Below are 18,244 nucleotides of genomic sequence, written 5' to 3'. Positions count from 1 at the left end.
ACTACAACTACGACTACTTCTTTCGATTTCTCCTTTTCTGTACACCCATTCCACATCCCACTATACAAACTCGTCGTCATCCCCTCCCATCCCTCCCATCTGAGGACTTTTTCTTTCTCCTCTCCCTCGCTCACACAACACTCATACAAACAAACAAAACGAAAGGGGGGTATCAAGCTCTCTGAACCAAGACAGAAAACCCACACACAAAGCAGCCGGCCTCAGCCACCGCATTTCCCATCCTGAATCCCCATCCCTTTCGAGGAGAAGATCCTTCCTTTTCCATTCCAGTCCAACAATACAGCAATGAAAAACAGTTCAAAGCTCCACGAGGAGCTCTTCGGGGGCAGTAGTTACGGAGTTCTTGTATTCGTGTCGAAGGGTGTCGAAGGAGCGTATCGTGATGATCGTGTGGATCGTGAAGGTAACGGGGCGTGTACGTGTGAAGATCTTTCGATGATCGTCGAAGGGTATTGAACAAATGAAAAAGAGTTGATTATCTCGTGATATCCACATCACGACGGATCCTGCGGGAACGCTCCAGGCTCAGGGGTCGGTGTCGAGGTCCTCTTGTTATGCACATCCAGCAGCTTGGCACTGCCCGCAGAAAACTGCCTCGAGTGTCGACTTCCATACTGCACACTCGTCGCTCGTTCCAGCTGAGGTGCAGGCGAATCGGGTTCCTCGTCCGTGCTTCCATCGGGGGTGTCGACAACTTCCGCTGAAGCATATTCACCCACCAAGCCCTCGCGGGATTTCAGTCGAGGATTGCGCTCGACGAGCGTTGGACGCCTTCTCACACTCTCGTGCACTTTCAGAGGAGCAGTTGAACCTTCAGCAGCGGCATCGATGGGCATGTCTTCCTCGCTTTCTTCGTCAGGACTCGCAGCCATCAATGCTGGACTGCCGACTTTGCGCGACCGGTTCTGACTGAAATACTCGGCATCTTTGTCGCCACCAAGCTCTTCGTAGCTGGCGCTGAATTCTTGCTGTCTCTTGCTGAGCGATCTACTCAAGCCAGACTGTTGACTCTGCCTCTTCGTAGGACCACCTGCAAGCCACTCGCCTTCTGAATCGATAGATGCCAGCGATGCGGCGATTGCACCTCCTGGACTGCGAGTCTGGCTGACGGGAGTGTCATTGCGATCGGATTCACGCATTCTACCTGGTATGTCGACTGGCTGTGGCGTCGCTCTCCCTGCTCTCCTCGCAGCCGCCATTGCTGCAGCACTGGTAGTCACATCAGGCGATTGATTTCGAGAATCGGGAGGTGAAATGGGCATCTCTGGCAAGTCCTCTCTAAACTTGCTCTGAGTTCGAACGGGAGTACCAGATTTAGATCGCGCATTCGGTGGACGATGTGCTTGCGTGTCGACGAGATGCGCGGGCAGTGGCTGATTTCTCATCGACTCGCGCGAAGTGTTGGAGAAGGAGAACTCTGAAGGTGATGCAGCTCCATCTTTGCGTCGGTTTGTGCCTCCACGTTTGAAAAGAGAAGCCCAAGCTCCTGCACGCCTCTCTGTTGGTGGATCCGAACTTCTTCGCTCGACTGGAACGATCGGAGGCGGTCGTGGAAGAGGTGTACTTGCTTCGGCGATGCTTCGTTGAGCGGGTGCGTCCAGTTGCGAGGCGCTGGATGTTGCTCGTCCGGCATAGATTGGCGAAAGAGGTGGCGTGTTCGCAAAGGAGTACTGCACTGCCTGTGCCGTCCGTACTTCCGGCTCCTCCATTGGAGTTTCCATGGGTAACGATGTGCCAGACGCATTTGCCGGTCGTTCAGTACGTGGAGTGGCTGCGGGTATCTGAGCGGCATCTGTGAAGGGATTCTGCGGTGTAACGGTATTCGTCGCGGCCTCTGGTGCACGCTGTCGTTCAACGTCCATGGGCTCGACAGGTGGTGGCGCTTTTCCAATCCCAAGACCAACTGCTTCTTCTTCTTCTTCGGCAGGTATATTGCGCAACGCAGGATGAACAGCAGTCGGCGGACTGATGGCTCCACGAGCTTGAATCTGCTCTGCCACAGTCCCACCCTCCCGCTTCATCTCCTCACGCCTCAGATCGCTATCCCCTCGGTTGCGACCTTCTCTACTCCTCAATTTCCTCTCCAACTTCTCCATCCTGCCCTGCTGTTTCTTCTCTCTCCTCTTCGCATCTCGCTCCATGATCGTTCTGATATCACTCGCATCCAACTCATCTGCTTCCTGCCCGACGGTCCTACGTTTTCGGGCAGAATCTCTTGTCGCTGGAGCTTTATCCTTTTCCTTCGCTCTTGTCGAGTCAATCCGGTACAGAATACCAGACGTGCTGGGAGGGAGGCTGCTCGACACATACTGCGGCGTACCCGACAGACGAACATGCGGACGAGGACTGAGCACAGCAAAGCTGCCAATCTCCCACCCACGCTGCTCCATCACGCCAGACATGGCCGAATGTATCGATCCCTCTGGAGGCAACGACACCTCACTGTCTCTTGTCGCTCCCCGCATCTTCTTGCTATCCCGCCTCAACGGACCATCGCCAGGTCGTTTGGGAATGGGAATTGGCTTTGACATTGCGCGAATCTCCTCTTCTCGTATATGATCATCTCTTCGACGAGACTGTTTGCTGGACGTTCTTCTCGGTGGGGTGCTGTAGTCGGTGGTGCTTCTCTTCGAATGGAGGGTATGCGGTCGTTGAGGCTTCACAGTCGCCTCCTGTCGCTGAACGCTGGTCTGGGACATTGAATGGGGTCGGAAGTTGTACGGGATACTCGGTCGCTCGAGGTCGACGGGTCGGAGGTGAGGACTCTGCTCGAGTCTCTGCGTGATGGGCAACGCGGTGATATCTTCCCGGCTTTCATGGCTGCGAAGGGGTACGTTCGGGATGTTCTCCTTGTCAGTGGGGTCGTTCTGTTTCTTGCCGGTCTCGACTGTGCTGGTCGCGGGGATGGCCTGGCCTTGCTGCGACGCGCGACGTTGCGTGCGCCGACTGCCACGGCGCTGGACGGGCGGAGCAGGTGCGACGGGTGGTGACGCGGTCGCAGGTTTCGCCTTTTCGGAGAGCAATGCGCGCGAGGCTGTGTCGCCGGGTTGACTGGGCCGTCTCCGCCGCTTAAAGGGCCAGATGGCCATGGTTCACGGCGAGCAGCGAGGGATTGAAGGACAGCCTCGTATCGCGCATCCCTCAGTCGATTCCTTGCTGCTGATGCTGGTGGGTGTCGAGTTTTCAGTCGCACCGAGATGTCGACGGCGACGCGGTGGCGTTGTTGAGGGAGGGTGTGCTGAATTGAGTGTGGCTCTACCAAACGGCCATGGCGCACTCAGCGGCGAACGGTTGGCAATGGGCGTCAGGCTAGCAACGGCGATCTCGAACGGTCGGTCTGCGCGTTGGATTGGCCCGTGGTGAAATGGGAGGCAGCGCGGGCGGAGAGGCTGGAAATGAGCGACGCGAAGGGCGGATTGATTGGATTTGATGAGGAAATTGACCAAGCAAGGAGTAATACAGCAGTGCTAGAAGTGTAGGTGAGAAGAGGGAGGAAGAAGAGTGAGAAAAACGAAGCAATTCCTCTCACCAACACCAACAAGCGAGGCCAGTGGTGAGGATTGGGTGGGTGAAGCGTGACGACTAAACTGGGCCGCCTCGTGATCGTCGCCGTCTCTGCGGTTCGAGATTCTGCCCAGGATCTGATCGATTGATGCTTTTCATTAATGCCTTCGCTATTCGATGGCTTGCAGCGGCGATACAGCATGCAGACCACTGCCGAAACATGGCAGCCGTGTTCCATGACACACGCACGCACTGCACACGGCTTCCATCAACAATTGGTTGGCGGCATGTCACTATTGAATGGCTGCATGCATGTGTGGCGTTCGACGAGCCTGCTCGCTTCCAAACCTTCCGCTCATCCACGCCCAGGGTTTCCCGACACCGGCTCGCAGGGGATCGTGAACGGCGGCTGTCAACGTTTACAAAATGCTCCGACACGAACATCAATATCAATCACAATCCACGAGAAAGAGCATGTCCCTCAGTGTGTGGTTCATTCGAGTCGCACGGGTTCTTGTACCTGCGCACTGCACTCCTCCTGCACCTCCACCACGCGACCTACCAAACACACCCCCCCATCCTGCTTCCGATGCCTCGCAATTGGCTCCGGGGATGAAGCGTGCAGGCCATGCTCTGGAGCTAACAACTTCCCGATCCGTCTGGCCAGCCCTTCCTTTCTCCCTCCAACTTCCCCTTGCTTGAGCCTCATCACATTCGACCCATGGACAACAACAACCGTCGTGAATTGTTTCATTTCAACTGCAGCTCCTCACCAGCTGGAGTCGACGGACAGATCGAAACATGATCAAATTGCCTTTCGGGTCGTGGCCGTCGTGGCTGACGAGTCTTTGAGCCGCCTCAACTCTCTTCCCCCATGCCCAGCCGTCTTTCCGTCCTGCCGCCCACCTGGACCGACGACGACCAAACCTCGCATTCTGTCAGCGACATCAACACGACCATCATTCGTCTTTCACGTTCTGAAGAGACGAAGACATCTTCGAGACAAAGGCATCTTCTCATCCACCGAGTAGGATCTTTCTTTCGGACGCTGTAGCTGTTGCCTGTACGAGAGTCACACAAGTCATGGCACTGCATCTGCCGAGTCTCGAAACATCACCTCTGAAAGATGAGACTTGTTGTGAAAGTCTAGCAGAACCCTGCATCAAGAGTCGTGCTTCCATCTTGACCGCTTGTTAAGACATTCACCCTTCAACAATAATGAACAGCTTCCAAAGGCTGGAGGTTCGCCTATATTTGTTTACCTTCCGCTAACATATGCAAGATAGGCCATCCTCGCCGCCGCAGCGCGTGGACTCCGTGGTATGGGAAGTGTATGCCTCCACGGCCACCGCATTCGCAATTGTTACACGCCTATCTCTCACGCCCCGTACTTCTGTACGAAGGCACTCCACGCTAGGTAGCTTCCCCAGCTGCCTCTATAGCAGCCTCGCAGCGATAAGAAACACAATCGCCCCCAATCGAGGCATCACTCCCGAACCACACCTGCTTGTACACCACAGCACCTGTGCCACGCAGCGGCATCGAGCTCTAGCGCCAGGTACGACACTCCCATCTATACCCTTCAAAGCGAAGCGCCTCTTACCCCCAAGATCTTCCTCCACACGTGGTAGATAAGATAGTCGTTTGAGGGAGCTGTTTGCGAAGAATGTTGGCCTAGCTTAGGCGATGAGAACTCGCATTCAGCCATGGCGTCAAGTACGAAAGATTGAAAAGAAGCCTCGCCCGAGCCAGATGTAGGTAAGTCCATCTTCAGTTTGTAACGATGAAGCTCTTCGAATCTGCTGTACTTCTCTCCCTCTTGTCTTGCGTCTGCAATGCCTCCCCCAAACCCAAAGCACCATGGGTGAATGCAGCTCGTACAAGACTCATGAAGAGTTCCCACATCAATACCAAGAGATATTTGAATACCACCACCTGCGTCCAGACCGATCCTGTGACTGCCCAAGCACCCAAAAGTAACATCTGGGTCGGCTTGACAGACGATGAAGCTGCCAGCGTCACCAACTGGCTCTTTCACCAACCAGACCTCAACCTCACAGTCTCCGACAAGGCCGGCGAGTGGGATAACAGAGTCCTCCTAGTCGAGCTCAACCAGCCTAACAAGAGCGACGCACTGGCATACATCGACAATGGCAGCACACCACCAGCTCGATACGCCCATGTCGTACTAGACATCCGAGCAACCCTCGAGCCAACATACTCAGACATCCTGGTCGGTCCTCTCCCCATCCAAAACGGCACCACAACATGGCAACCTCTCGAATACCCATACACGCGAAAGACGGGAGGAAGCGTACGGAATCTCGATGCAGACTACGACAGCATGGACGCCTTCATCATGAACATCACCAGCTCCATCGAAGACATCACCATGAACCTGTGGGGAGGGTTCGCCAAAGGCCAAGACAACGACACCCTTGACGTATGGGGCATCGATCCCCTCTGGCAAGACGACGGCAAACTCATCAACTGGCTGACCTTCTGGAACAAAGCCACCGACGAATTTGACGCCGAGACCCTCCTCCCCCTAGGCCTCTTCCTCAAAGTCGACGTAAACGGCCGCGATCCCTCGAAATGGTCCTTCGAAGGCTGGCTCTACAACGACATCTTCTACCCAACCACCGCCGCATTCCGCGAAGCCTTCTACACCCCAGGCTTCGTCCAACTCCCACCCAACGTCGAAGGCGATTGGGCGAGGACAGACCGCAGAGGCGACCCCCTCCCTCTAGACGACGCCTCACCACCCGTCATGACCGCCCCCGGCGGCTCGCGCTACACCATCGACCAAGAAGCCAAATACGTCTCCTGGATGGACTGGACCTTCTACGCAGGCTTCAGTCGCGACCGCGGCCTCGCCCTCTTCGACATCCGCTACAGAGGCCAACGAATCCTGTACGAACTCGGTCTCCAAGAAGCCCTCGCGCACTACGCCGGCAACGACCCCGTACAATCCGGAGTCGGATACTTGGACTCCTACTACGGCTTCGGACCCTACGCCTTCCAGCTCGTGCCGGGGTATGACTGTCCTGCGTACGCTTCGTATATGAATACGTCCTTCTATACCGAGGAGACGACGCACACGCACATCAATTCGATTTGCTTGTTCGAGTACGACGCCGAGTACCCCATGCAGCGCCACTCGACGGGCTCATACGTCTCGAATACGAAGAATGTCTTCTTCACCGTGCGGTCGGTGTCGACGGTGGGGAATTACGATTACATGTTCAGTTACTACTTCTACATGGATGGGAGTATAAAAGTAAGTCATCTAGCCAATGTACACCCACGGCAACGACTGACACGTTCTTTTCTAGGTCGAAGTCCGCGCCTCAGGCTACATCCAATCCGCCTTCTACGCGCACAACCAAGACTACGGCTACCACATCCACGACTCCTTGTCAGGAAGCATGCACGACCACGTGCTGAATTTCAAAGCCGACTTCGACATCTACGGGACAGCCAACACGATGCAACTGACGGCCAACGTCCCCGTGACGGAATCGTATGTGTGGAGCGAGAAACCGCGCAACACGATGAAACTGCAGCGGAGGTTTGTTGAGAATGAAGATGAATCGCAGCTCTTCTGGGATGCCAATGGAGCCACGCAATACACCATCCTCAACACCGCTGCCGTGAACAAGTTTGGTGAATGTACGTCCACAACTCCCCAATCCAAACCCCATCAAACCCATCTCCTAACAACCCCCCAACAGACAAAGGCTACCGCATCCTCCCCTCCAGCCCCACAATCCACCTCACCGTCCTCAACTCCTCCAACCTACGCAACACAATAAACTGGGCCACCCACGACCTCTCCCTCACCCAACACCACGACACCGAACCGCGCTCCGCACACCCCTACAACAACCAAGACATCCACTCCCCGCCCATCGACTTTTCCAAATTCTTCAACAACGAAAGCTTAATCCAAGAAGACCTCGTGCTGTGGTTCAACCTGGGGATGCACCACGTGCCGTCGACGCAGGATCTGCCGAATACGGTGTTTACGACGGCGCAGAGTAGTGTGCATTTCATGCCGTTGAATTATTTTGAGGAGGGGGATGTGAGTCGGAGGACGAGGGGGATGGTGAGGGTTGATTATGGTGGAGGGGATGTGAGTGAGGTGGAGACGTTTGGGCAGGGGGTGCCGGGTTGTCAGGTGGATTTGGGGGCGGAGGGGAGGGAGTTGGAGGCGGAGTTGTGGGGGTATACTGGGGATGTGGTGATAAGGAAGTTTCCTTTTGGTGAGTGATGTTCGATTTCTTCTTTGAGAGTGAGGTGATGCTGATGTTGCATGATAGATCCGAATGATCCTTATTTCGACTCGGATAGTATCGTTTGAGACTCGATAGTCCGTGGTATGAGGATGGACCCAACATCCTTGTGAAGAGCGTGGTCTATGCAATTCATAGGCATTGATATCATTCACCGCGCAAGATCTAGCTCAACGCACAACAATAGAAAGGGAGCCTTTCCGGCTCTCCCAAAGACGAATCCATCGCCCTATAAACATCGTATCCCCCACTTCCCACCATTCATCCATCCTCCCCCCTTCACCACTCCCCTCCACTTCCCCTCTACTGCCCATTCAACCCCTTCAACTTATCCGTATTCTTGCCCCCAAAATACCTATAAACCACACTAAAATCCCTCCCCTTCAACTCCGCATCATTCTCCACCGCCTGATAGATATCCTTGGCGTGGATGCCCAGTTCGGGAATAATCCCCTGCTCAGCGGCCGCCTGCATCGCGAGCTTCAAATCCTTCAACATCAACTCGGTACCAAACCCGCCCTCGTAGCCGTTGCTCGCGGGTGCGGTGGGGACGACGCCAGGGACGGGGTTATTGACTTCCGAGGGCCAGCATTTCCCTGTCGCCGTGTTGATCATGTCGGCGAGGGCTTTGGCGTCCAGGCCCCAGGTGACGCCCATGTTCATGGCTTCGCACGTGGCGATGTTGGTGAGGGCGAGGAGATAGTTGTTTGCCAACTTGCCCTTCAATCCGCTCGTTTGAGCTCCGAGATGGACGACTCTTTTGCCCATGAGGCTTAATATGGCGTTGGCGCGGTCGACGAGCTCGGGTGGGGCGCCCATCATGAAGGTTAAGGTGCCGTTCGAGGCGCCTACTACACCACCAGACATGGGCGCGTCGATGAACTTGCCTTGGCCGGTGGAGTGAGTGGCCTCGGCGACTTCGGCTGAGGAGCGAACGTCAATGGTGGAGCAGTCGATGAAGAGGCGTTCTTGCTTGATGGGAGCGTCGGTGAGGAGGGTTGGTGGGCGGAGCATTTGCTGGAAGACGTTTTGAACGTGGTGCGGTTCGGGGAGGACAGTAAGGATTGTTTCCTAAGATCTCACCTGTCAGCAGTGCCATTGTGAAGCTGTCTTCGCCTGTGGTATAGGATGGGGTATGTCATTTTCAGAGGATTGGCTTTTGAAGTTGTGTAATCAGACTGAACAGCTCAACGAGCCGTCAACTTAGATCAGAAACGTTATAAGGATATATTGGTGCTCATCATGTTGCGGTATACATCAAGGAAAACAATGCTCTTCACACGTACCACATTCTCGGCAATCGCTCTTACATCCTCCACGACCGTCACGCCTTTGTGCTCCGACGCGAACTTCTCGCAAATAGTAGGATTGACGTCGTGGATGAACATGGTGTCAGAGGAGGGGATCTTGGTGCGGAGGTTCTTGGCCATGGGATAGCCTGTTTTGTTTACTTTGGTCAGCCTCGTCCATACCACTTGAAGATGCAATGGCGTACCCATCCTGCCGAGTCCAATGAAGCCATAGCTCGCCTGTAATCTGCTCTGCGTCGCAAACGTTCTTCGACTCGTAGGACCGGCGACGGCGGATCTGAGAGATTGCCTCAGCGAGGAGGCTGGTATGCTTGAGGCCCTCATCTTGCGTGGGGAGGAGTGTGTACTATGGGAAGAAGAGCTGGGCGTGTTCCTTCTCTACCGAAACATGACAAGCTGAAGGAATCGTACAGACAGTGAGGAGGAGATTGTGGTATAGAAGAGGTAGCGAAGAGAGAGAACGGGAAATTCAATCGTAGCACACGACGAGCTGGTCGTCGTGCGTGCGGCTAATGAGGTCCAGCGCGGATCACTGCCCCAAGACCGAGGGCGCATCGATGATTGCTTGCAGCAGGGCAAGTGGAGCTCGTTCCTGTTCTCTCCATCATCATCCCGTGATTTGAACTTCTCCTCTCCTCCGCCCGCCTATTTTTCTCCACATCCACCCACAGCCGGGAAACAAGATGGGGTAGTCCGCCGTTCATGCGCTTCCGATGTGCCGACAACAATCAATATACAGCAATCGCCCTAATATATACTTCTGTGATGATGAAGGAGAGAAGAGCAACAAGCAATTCCTCCCCTCCGGCACCGTTTCATCCTTCCATCAACTCCCGGATCTCGGCAGCGCCAAGACGTTGTTGGTTTCACTTTGAACGGACTGCTCGCGTGACCGCGTGAGTGAGCGATATATCGGACCTCGCCTGCTGAACAAGGACCGTTCGGATTCACTTTGATTGAGGCATTTCTGCTTCTGATCCGCCAAGGCTGTACTAAGGAAGACGGCTACTTGGAAGTGGCCTTTCCGGTTGATGTCCTTGGATGCTTGATGTGCTCTGAGTATGCTTCCCAATGATCTCTATCCACGCTCTTATGCTACTGTTTTGCGCTCCTCGAGATATGCAAGATCTCTTCTCTGCTGCCCCTTGGGCACAGCCATCAGCCTCATGGAATGAAACATGATCGCATGAAACAAAACATCCCCTTCCTCCCCATCAATCCCATACCTTTCTCTCATCAATTCATCTTCGCAAAGATCTTCATCTCCTCCACCAAATTCTCCCTCAACTTCAAATCCTCCTCAATCTTATCCACCTTGGCCTGCACGTCCCTAACCACAGCCCTCCCCAAAGCTGTCTGGTACGCCGGCCGCTGCAATGCCTCCCGGAAGGTCTCCAACTGCTGCAGCTCGCCATGCAGAGCTCTCTTCTGGTTTCTGAGCTCCTGCACCCACGCTTTAGCGTCTCTGTCGATAACGTAACCGATTAGCTTGGAGGGCACTGTTCCGGCGATGTCTTCGAGGCGTTGTTTGAGCCGGCTGTTGGGCATGGCGAGACCTGCCTGACGTCTGAAGATTGCGGCGTATGTCTTGCGCAGGCGGTTGAAGACTTCGTCTTTGTAGTGCGATTTCTTGAAGATGGGGAGGTAGTAGCGTTCTAGATTCAATGTCAGCGTATAGTAATATGATGGGGCCATCAGGTTGCTGACACTGACCGCGTTGTGGACCTTCATCTGCTTCGAGATTGATAGGTTCCTGCTGTGGTGTCTGTACTGGAGGCTGCTGAGGTTGGGTGGGAGCAGCGGTCGCCTGCGTCGCTGGGATCTCCTGAACATCATCGTCGTCTTCAGTGACATCAATGGCTTCGATGGCTGTCCCGCCTCTGGGCGGCATAGTCGACCTCCTTGATCTCAGATCGTCGTCGTCGTCGTCGAACTCGTCATCTTGGACGAAGAGCGGCTCGCTGCGCAGACTAGCCATGATAGACTCTTTCGATGGGGTTGTCTTGGAACGTTGGTGTTGTCGATGTCTCGGGGGGTGTTGTTGTAACGAAGAGGGTCACAGAGCAGCAGTGAAGCACCTTTTGAGGTTGATGCGCTGCCATATCAGGAGCACAATGAGGTTTCTTTTAAGGCCGGCGCACAATCCTGTCAGGTGCACAGTGAGGCCACAAGACTTTGCGGAGAGAGCATGTGAAATCACCTGCAAGAGCGAGTCTGCTCACATGGCCCTGTACGCTCTCGTCAATGCCCACACTCTCCTCTCACTCTCTCGCTGCTCTTGCAACACCTTCCACTTCCAAGAACAACAACTTCGATCAGATCACTCAACACCATCATGATGGACATGCCACCCCTTTCCCTCAAGCGAGAAGCAGACGCTGAGCTGGACTCGCCGAATGCCAAGCAGCCATGCCTCGAAGCAACACCCCATGAGTCCCCTCACAAAGCGCTCAGCGCTGAGCAGCAATCCATCGAGACCCCAACACCACCCCCCAAACGCACCCTCCCCAAACAAACTTGCGCCGTCTGCTGGGACCCCGTCCCCACGAGCCAATTCAAAAAGTTCGCAAGCTGTCCCCACGAACGCTGCAACAAAACCTGCAACTTCTGCTGGACGAAAGTGATCAAAACCCGAGGAATCGAAGATCCCACCACTCCGATAAGATGCTTCGAGTGTGAGGAGGTGTTGGAGAAGAAGCAGGTGATCAAGATGTTAAATGGGAATCAGAGGGATATTGCTCAGTGAGTTTCGTGGTGGTCTTGAGTCTTGTCCGGTGTCTAATCTGTGATGAAGTTATGAGTATCGGTGCAAGACGGTACAGATGCTCGATAACGACGAGAGGGGGTGTAGTCGGGGATCGTGCAAATCGTTCCAGGTCCACGAGAGCCAGGAGAGGGTCTTCGCCTGCGTCGCTTGCTCGGCTCAAGACTGCACGTTCTGCAGCGCGCCCGAGCACGCCGGCGAGACGTGCCGGCAGTACCAAGCTCGTCTGCTCGCCGAACACGGCGATGAAGAAGCCGCAACAGCAGCCTCCCTCCGCATCAGCGCCATCGACGCAACCGGCATGTCCAAGTCCGAGTTCGCGAAGCAAGACAAACTCCCAACGCCGTGTCCAGGCTGCGGGATCCTCATCGTCCGAGCGGAAGATTGCCATATCATGCACTGCACCGTCTGTAGCATGCACTTCTGCATTCGAGTGGGTTGTGGAGCGAAGTATTTGGGATCCGGCACCGTTGTTCCTCTTGTGGGCAATGCCGCTCACGCGAGTACGTGTCCACACCATCACCGGGCGGAGGAAGATAAGAGGTATGTGAAGCAGGACCCGAAAGCGAGGAAGACAGGCCAAGTCGGCGGGGGAGGCACTGCTGCGCCTGGAATCTCGAAGAGAGGCGTCGAGAAAGCGACCGAGATCTCGAGTTCAGCAGGAGAGTCAAAGCCAGAGGTGATGGGAAGAGGCTCTTAGTCGAATGGTCTGCATCTTGGGAGACATTGAGTGAGGTGCCGTAGATGAGGTAGACATAATTCAGTATTGTCAGCAGCCGTTCACAAGCATCGACGAAAAGCTCTCACTCACATGTGCCACTTCACATGCCAATGTCAGTCACGTGCAATCGTCCCCCTTTTGCCATCACTTCCTCTTCACTTCAAACTCCCCTTCCACTGCTTAAGACGTCCTCTCCTCTTCCCTCACATCCAAATTCCTCCAGAACAAACACCAACAATGGCAAACACCAAGACCTCCTCAAAGCCTCCAGATTGCCACATCTGCGACGACGAAGACACCAACCTCGCCAAGCCTCTCGACAGCCACGCCTGCTACGACGCCGAGAAGCAGGTCAACCGATGCTGTAGAGAATGCTGGGAGCATTGGTTCGCGTCTCAGGTCGAGACTGTGCCGTGGTATGAGATCCGGTGCATGTTCTGTCCGACGGATTTTGGACCGGCTGAGATGAAGAAGCTGGGAGCTCATGGCGACACTTTGGCCAGGTAGGTGATGGTTCGAAGTTATTGTGGCTGTCGCTGGCACTGACCTGTAGTACAGGTACTTCAAGAAGAAGACCACAGTCAACGAGTTCAAGTGCCAGAATCGTTGCCAGGGGACCGATACCATCGCTCAGCCATTCGATCGCGAGAAAGACGGCCGGGTGTTCACATGCAACAAGTGCAACTTCCAGACTTGCGTCGATTGTGATCGTCCAGAGCATCCAGAGAAGACATGCGAGGAAGTCCAAGCCGCTGTCCGTGCCGATCCAGCTGAAGCCGCCACGTCTGCGAAGTTCCTCATGTGTCCACAATGCCGAGTCACTTGCAAGGTCGCGAAGGGATGCGGATATACCCAGTGCGTAGGAGACGGAATGATTGGCGGGTGCGGTCATCGGTTCTGCGGTCATTGCCTGGTCAGCTGGGTGGGCGAAGGCAGTGCGTACGCTCTCGGGCAAATAGCGCATGCGGTTGGCTGCAAGTACTACAATCGCCTACTGGACAGTGATCACAACCTCTCGCATCGCTTTCCGCGCAGTGACGAGGCTCAGAAGGAGGTTGATGCAAAGAAGGAGCGGAAGAAGCAGACGGCAACGGCAAAGAAAGTCGGAGGAAATGCGAACAAGGTGACCAAGGCGACGAGCGCCAGGAAGACGGCGAGAGAGGGAAGGAAGTCGAAGACCGCAAGCTCTGCGTGGACGTTGGTATGAATCGAGAGACGGCAAGGACCAGCCGATGGCGAAAACTCGTCACACACTTTGAAAACAGAACCTGAGAAGACAACAGCAGGACAACATGTGGAAAGGCGAATGGGCTCTGGTCCATACCAAAGCAGTTCGTAGCTCATGAAATCCAATCCAGCGGATGTAAAACACCACCAGCGCCAACGCTAATCCAATCATCAATACATATCAAGTCGTAATCATGGCACTGCGGTAGCCTCCACTCCTGCCATCGACGACCTCCTTGGGGCATCCAGCCCGACAGCAATATGGTTAGGCAACTCGATCTTAGCTTCATTAGCCTGGTCCTCCGCCCACGCCCTCGCGCGGACGAGCTGTCGTATCTTGGCCTCCGACCTCTGGCCCCTACTCTCCAGTATGGCCCTGTTCACGCTGTTCGCTACTGTCTCGCGCAGCTTGAGGTCCAGCAGCTCTTTGAATTCTGGTGTCATCTTCTCTGGTGGGAATATCATCAGTGCCATGGTGCGTTCCAGCGCTTGTTGGTACTTCTGGTCGGTGGGTGCTCGAGGGGCGAGCTGCTCGGTGGCGAATTGGAGGGCGGGGCGGAACTCGCTGGACTGGATAGTGCCCGGTTTGTCGAGGATGCCGCGGATGATCTCGATGAGTTGGAGCTGGAGGAGGTTGAAGTGGAGGAGGTGGTCGGTGTCGAGGATCTGTGGACGGCGAGTCAGTGACGATCCACTTGCGGAGGGCAGTAAAGATGAGGTGGTGAGGGTTGCGGTCAGACTGAGGACTGAAGTGTAGTTGTGTATCATCAACGCCCCGAAGGACGGATATGCGTGGTGCATGAAACTGAAAATCATCATAACAGAGGGGTGGAAGGGGAGATGTAGCATACCTCAGGATCCAGCTCGTTGATCATCTCGACAGCTTCGTCGACCTTGCCGTCGTGGATAGCTTTGCGGATCTGCACGCGGTCTCGGATGTCGCCCATGTCGGTGGGGTTGCAGATGTTGGTCTCTTGCGCAAACTTCTCGGCGGCGCCGGGGTAGCCTTCGGAGACGAGATAGTCCATGATGACCCAGTTGATGTCGCTGTACCACGACCAGTCAGTCGGGAGCTTCTCCAGATATCTTTGCCATTTGACCCGCTGCCGCTCCAAAGCGGCGATAGCGGGCGGCATCAGGCTGAAGACCATTTCGTCGAAGTCGTCGTCCATGTTCAGAGATACAAGTAAAATGTGTGTTCTCCGCAGTGTGTCTAGGAGAGATTCCCAACTTGTGTGTGAAGCATCATGTGGAGGACGGACGGGCTGGGAGAGAAGGAACCGGCGTACCTCTTGCTGGGCTTCATGTCTTCCACCTTCCGGTCAAAGTCCTGGGTGAGGCGCATGTTTCTGAGCGAGGCAGCGGCCGGGGTCTGGATATACATGTTAGCCGTCTCGATTTGGTACCGCTCGAAGTCGGCCAGCTGGTGGTCCAGCGCTCGGATGCGCGCCTCGAGGTATTCGCGAGCCATGGCGTGGTGGTGGAGACGTGAAGATATCGTGACGTACCATTTCTGAACTCAACGCGACGGCGCCTTCCCAGACATGTCGTTGCTTCCTCCCACTGCCAGGCGGAAAGAGCAAGTTATACCGTGGCAGGTGCGATGGGGGATGTTGATGTGGGTGAAGATGAGGTTGATGCAAGCAAAGAGAGAGCAGAGCAGAAAGCAGAGCTTGCAGCCCACTAGAGTCGAAAAATTATGTCCGCCGGCGAAAGTCGTGATCCCCTCATATCTTGTGTCACGCGAGATTTCAACGTCTCGTTTCTTCAATTTCTGCCGAGTCCCTTTGCCACCTCACCTCTCTCCCACTCCCACCCCCTCTTCTTCCACCACCACCATGTGGACGATCACCGTCGCCGCCTCGGTCCTCTCCATGCGTCTACGATGAACATTCCCTCTCTCGAGCTCCCTCTGAGCTCGTTTGCCGCCCTCGAAGCCCCAGAGCGAAGCGTCACTCCCAAGGCGCATTATTCCCCGCCATGGGCCAACACTTCCATCATCGGCATCGCCGGTAGCTCAGGCTCAGGCAAGACTTCCCTCTCACTCGCTATCATCAAGGAACTCAGCCTGCCATGGGTCGTCATCTTATCAATGGACAGCTTTTACAAGCCTCTTACTCCCGAGCAGTCAGCAGCCGCCTTCAGAAATGAGTACGACTTTGACGCTCCCGAGGCCATTGATTTTGATACGCTGGTCGAAAGACTGCGAGATATCAAGACTGGGTGTGTCAAGTCTCTCCTTTGTCTCACTTGTGCAGTTCACTCATCTTTTCTAGCAAAAAGGCACAGATCCCCATCTACTCCTTTGAAAAGCATGCTCGATTGGATAAGACCAACACCATCTACTCGCCTCACGTCGTAGTCTTGGAAGGCATCTTTGCACTGCATGATGAGCGAGTCCTCGACATGCTGGATCTCAAGATCTTCACCGAGGCTGATGGCGATTTGTGCTTATCGAGACGTCGTGAGTGATAACGTCGTACTATCTGATCTGGGACTGACTAACATCCAAAGCCAGTCCTTCGTGATGTTCGCGAAAGAGGCCGAGATATCGAAGGCTGTATCAAGCAATGGTTCTCTTTTGTCAAGCCCAACTTCCACAAGTACGTGGAACCCCAGCGGAATGTTGCAGGTACGTTTCTTCTATCTTCTGTTTCATACCCTCATCATGATGATCAACCTTCAAAAGCATAGTTCACCTGAACATTATTGAAGAAAAACGATTACCATCTTTCAAACTCGTCTGACATGACTTCATCTCCACCACGTTCTCCCGATATCAGTACCACTCACATACTGACTGTCATTCCCAGACATCATCGTGCCGAGAGGCATCGAGAACAAGGTTGCCATCAGCATGGTCTCCGACCGCATCCACAAAACACTCGACCACAAGTCCAAGATGCATCAAATCGAACTTCGCCGCCTTGGCCAGGTCGCTGAGGACGCACCTTTATCAGACCATGTCGCGGTCCTTCAACATACCAACCAACTCCGCGGTATCAATACCATCTTGATGGATCCTACACTCCCTCGAGAAGACTTCATCTTCTACTTCGATCGACTCGCCGTCATGCTGGTCGAGCAAGCATTCTCCGCCGGCCTGTGCTATAAGCAGCACACTGTTGAGACCCCCGTCCGTGGATACACCTACGACGGCCTCAAGCTGGACGGCGAGGTATCGGCGGTCGTGGTGCTGCGAGGCGGCTCATGTCTGGAGACTGGCCTCAAGCGTGTCATCCCTGACTGCCGCATTGGTCGCCTCCTCATCCAGACCAACTTCCGCACGGGCGAGCCTGAACTTCACTATACAAAGCTGGCCGAGGACGTCTCCAAACACAAACGGGTGCTGTTGATGGACCCTCAGATGAGCAGCGGAGGCGCGGCGTTGATGGCGGTGAGGGTGTTGTTGGATCACGGAGTTGAAGAGCACAGGATCATCTTCGTGACGTATCTGGCTGGGAAGAACGGGCTGAATAGGTTGATGAGCGTCTTCCCTGAGATCAAAGTCGTGGTGTGTAGGGTGGTAGGAGACATGGAGTCGAGATGGGTGGAGCAGAGATATCTAGGCTGTTGAATGCAAGAGAGATTGGATCACAGATATCACATGTACTCATACTCCTCGAATGTGAAAGATGGCTGCTGCAGGCCGCCGAACTTCAAACATTCACTGCACCGGCCCGTGCGACCACCGTTTGCCGCTAAGAACCCGTCCCCCATGCCGCAGCACTTCACCTCGACTTCATGCAAACGGCGGTCAAACACTCATCATCGACAACATGGATCGCCTCCGCCGCTGGATCCGGTCCAAACTGCGTACTCCCAAACGACACAGCAGCAAGGTCTCCCTCACCACGCCAAAGCCTACCAGCGCCTCGTCGGCCAGCTCTGCCGCCTCCATCGCCCTCCCCCTCCCTACTCCTCCAGCTGAAGTGGCTGGAGAGCCTCCGACAGCAGCAGCACCACTACTACTACCCACGCGGCGACCACCACTACAATCGATGACGGAGCTCAACACCTCAGCGCCCGATCTGGGCCCTTATGTCGCTTTCCCGACCAACCAAGCAATGAGATCTCCAAGGCGATTTCCAGGACGGAGGATAGAGCCAGGTGAAATCTCTTGCCCGATACTGACGGAGCCTGCTGTTCTGAATTGCCCTACATGATCTCAGCCAACCGGTATCATCACCACCACATATGATGATCGGTCGAAGGTGCGATGGGTGCTCTTGCGGCGGAGATACGTACAACGGTGATACTGGGAGTCGATCACCGCTTGGTTCAGTGAGTCAGTGCAGACTGTATTCAGAGGCGGTGAAACGAACGCCTCCTGCCACATTGCCTGCAGGAGATCTCCCACAGTCTCTGAATCCACCATCATCCACCGAGGGCCTGCCTGCGT

General features: G+C 54.9%; 8 protein-coding genes across 8 annotated transcripts; 4 read left to right on the top strand and 4 right to left on the bottom strand.

The window, feature by feature from the left end:
• Positions 1-515: 515 nt before the first annotated feature.
• Positions 516-3,110, bottom strand: M409DRAFT_27201 (uncharacterized protein; the record flags this gene model as incomplete). The annotated part of the gene is made up of 1 exon (XM_033808469.1): positions 516-3,110. The coding sequence occupies one exon, from the start codon at positions 3,108-3,110 to the stop codon at positions 516-518; it is 2,595 nt and encodes an 864-aa protein (XP_033663468.1).
• Positions 3,111-5,308: 2,198 nt separating this feature from the next.
• M409DRAFT_27200 (uncharacterized protein) lies at positions 5,309-7,888 on the top strand (the record flags this gene model as incomplete). Its single annotated transcript, XM_033808468.1, has 4 exons — positions 5,309-6,805; positions 6,861-7,197; positions 7,260-7,790; positions 7,848-7,888. 4 exons carry the CDS (start codon positions 5,309-5,311, stop codon positions 7,886-7,888), a joined length of 2,406 nt encoding a protein of 801 aa, XP_033663467.1.
• Positions 7,889-8,123: 235 nt separating this feature from the next.
• Positions 8,124-9,454, bottom strand: M409DRAFT_69132 (uncharacterized protein; the record flags this gene model as incomplete). Its single annotated transcript, XM_033818148.1, has 3 exons — positions 8,124-8,891; positions 9,107-9,258; positions 9,316-9,454. The coding sequence occupies 3 exons, from the start codon at positions 9,452-9,454 to the stop codon at positions 8,124-8,126; spliced, it is 1,059 nt and encodes a 352-aa protein (XP_033663466.1).
• Positions 9,455-10,366: 912 nt separating this feature from the next.
• Positions 10,367-11,108, bottom strand: M409DRAFT_27198 (uncharacterized protein; the record flags this gene model as incomplete). The annotated part of the gene is made up of 2 exons (XM_033808467.1): positions 10,367-10,785; positions 10,844-11,108. The coding sequence occupies 2 exons, from the start codon at positions 11,106-11,108 to the stop codon at positions 10,367-10,369; spliced, it is 684 nt and encodes a 227-aa protein (XP_033663465.1).
• Positions 11,109-11,465: 357 nt separating this feature from the next.
• M409DRAFT_27197 (uncharacterized protein) lies at positions 11,466-12,594 on the top strand (the record flags this gene model as incomplete). The annotated part of the gene is made up of 2 exons (XM_033808466.1): positions 11,466-11,872; positions 11,925-12,594. 2 exons carry the CDS (start codon positions 11,466-11,468, stop codon positions 12,592-12,594), a joined length of 1,077 nt encoding a protein of 358 aa, XP_033663464.1.
• A 258-nt stretch (positions 12,595-12,852) lies between these two features.
• On the top strand, positions 12,853-13,822 carry M409DRAFT_27196 (uncharacterized protein; the record flags this gene model as incomplete). Its single annotated transcript, XM_033808465.1, has 2 exons — positions 12,853-13,118; positions 13,174-13,822. 2 exons carry the CDS (start codon positions 12,853-12,855, stop codon positions 13,820-13,822), a joined length of 915 nt encoding a protein of 304 aa, XP_033663463.1.
• A 212-nt stretch (positions 13,823-14,034) lies between these two features.
• On the bottom strand, positions 14,035-15,187 carry M409DRAFT_69131 (uncharacterized protein; the record flags this gene model as incomplete). The annotated part of the gene is made up of 3 exons (XM_033818147.1): positions 14,035-14,508; positions 14,694-14,889; positions 15,132-15,187. The coding sequence occupies 3 exons, from the start codon at positions 15,185-15,187 to the stop codon at positions 14,035-14,037; spliced, it is 726 nt and encodes a 241-aa protein (XP_033663462.1).
• A 540-nt stretch (positions 15,188-15,727) lies between these two features.
• Positions 15,728-17,419, top strand: M409DRAFT_69130 (uncharacterized protein; the record flags this gene model as incomplete). Its single annotated transcript, XM_033818146.1, has 4 exons — positions 15,728-16,065; positions 16,119-16,306; positions 16,361-16,474; positions 16,656-17,419. The coding sequence occupies 4 exons, from the start codon at positions 15,728-15,730 to the stop codon at positions 17,417-17,419; spliced, it is 1,404 nt and encodes a 467-aa protein (XP_033663461.1).
• Positions 17,420-18,244: the final 825 nt, after the last annotated feature.

The sequence above is a fragment of the Zasmidium cellare genome (genome assembly GCF_010093935.1).
Source record: "Zasmidium cellare ATCC 36951 unplaced genomic scaffold M409scaffold_35, whole genome shotgun sequence".
NCBI classification, from domain to species: domain Eukaryota; kingdom Fungi; phylum Ascomycota; class Dothideomycetes; order Mycosphaerellales; family Mycosphaerellaceae; genus Zasmidium; species Zasmidium cellare.
This window is presented reverse-complemented; position numbering and strand designations above follow the sequence as displayed.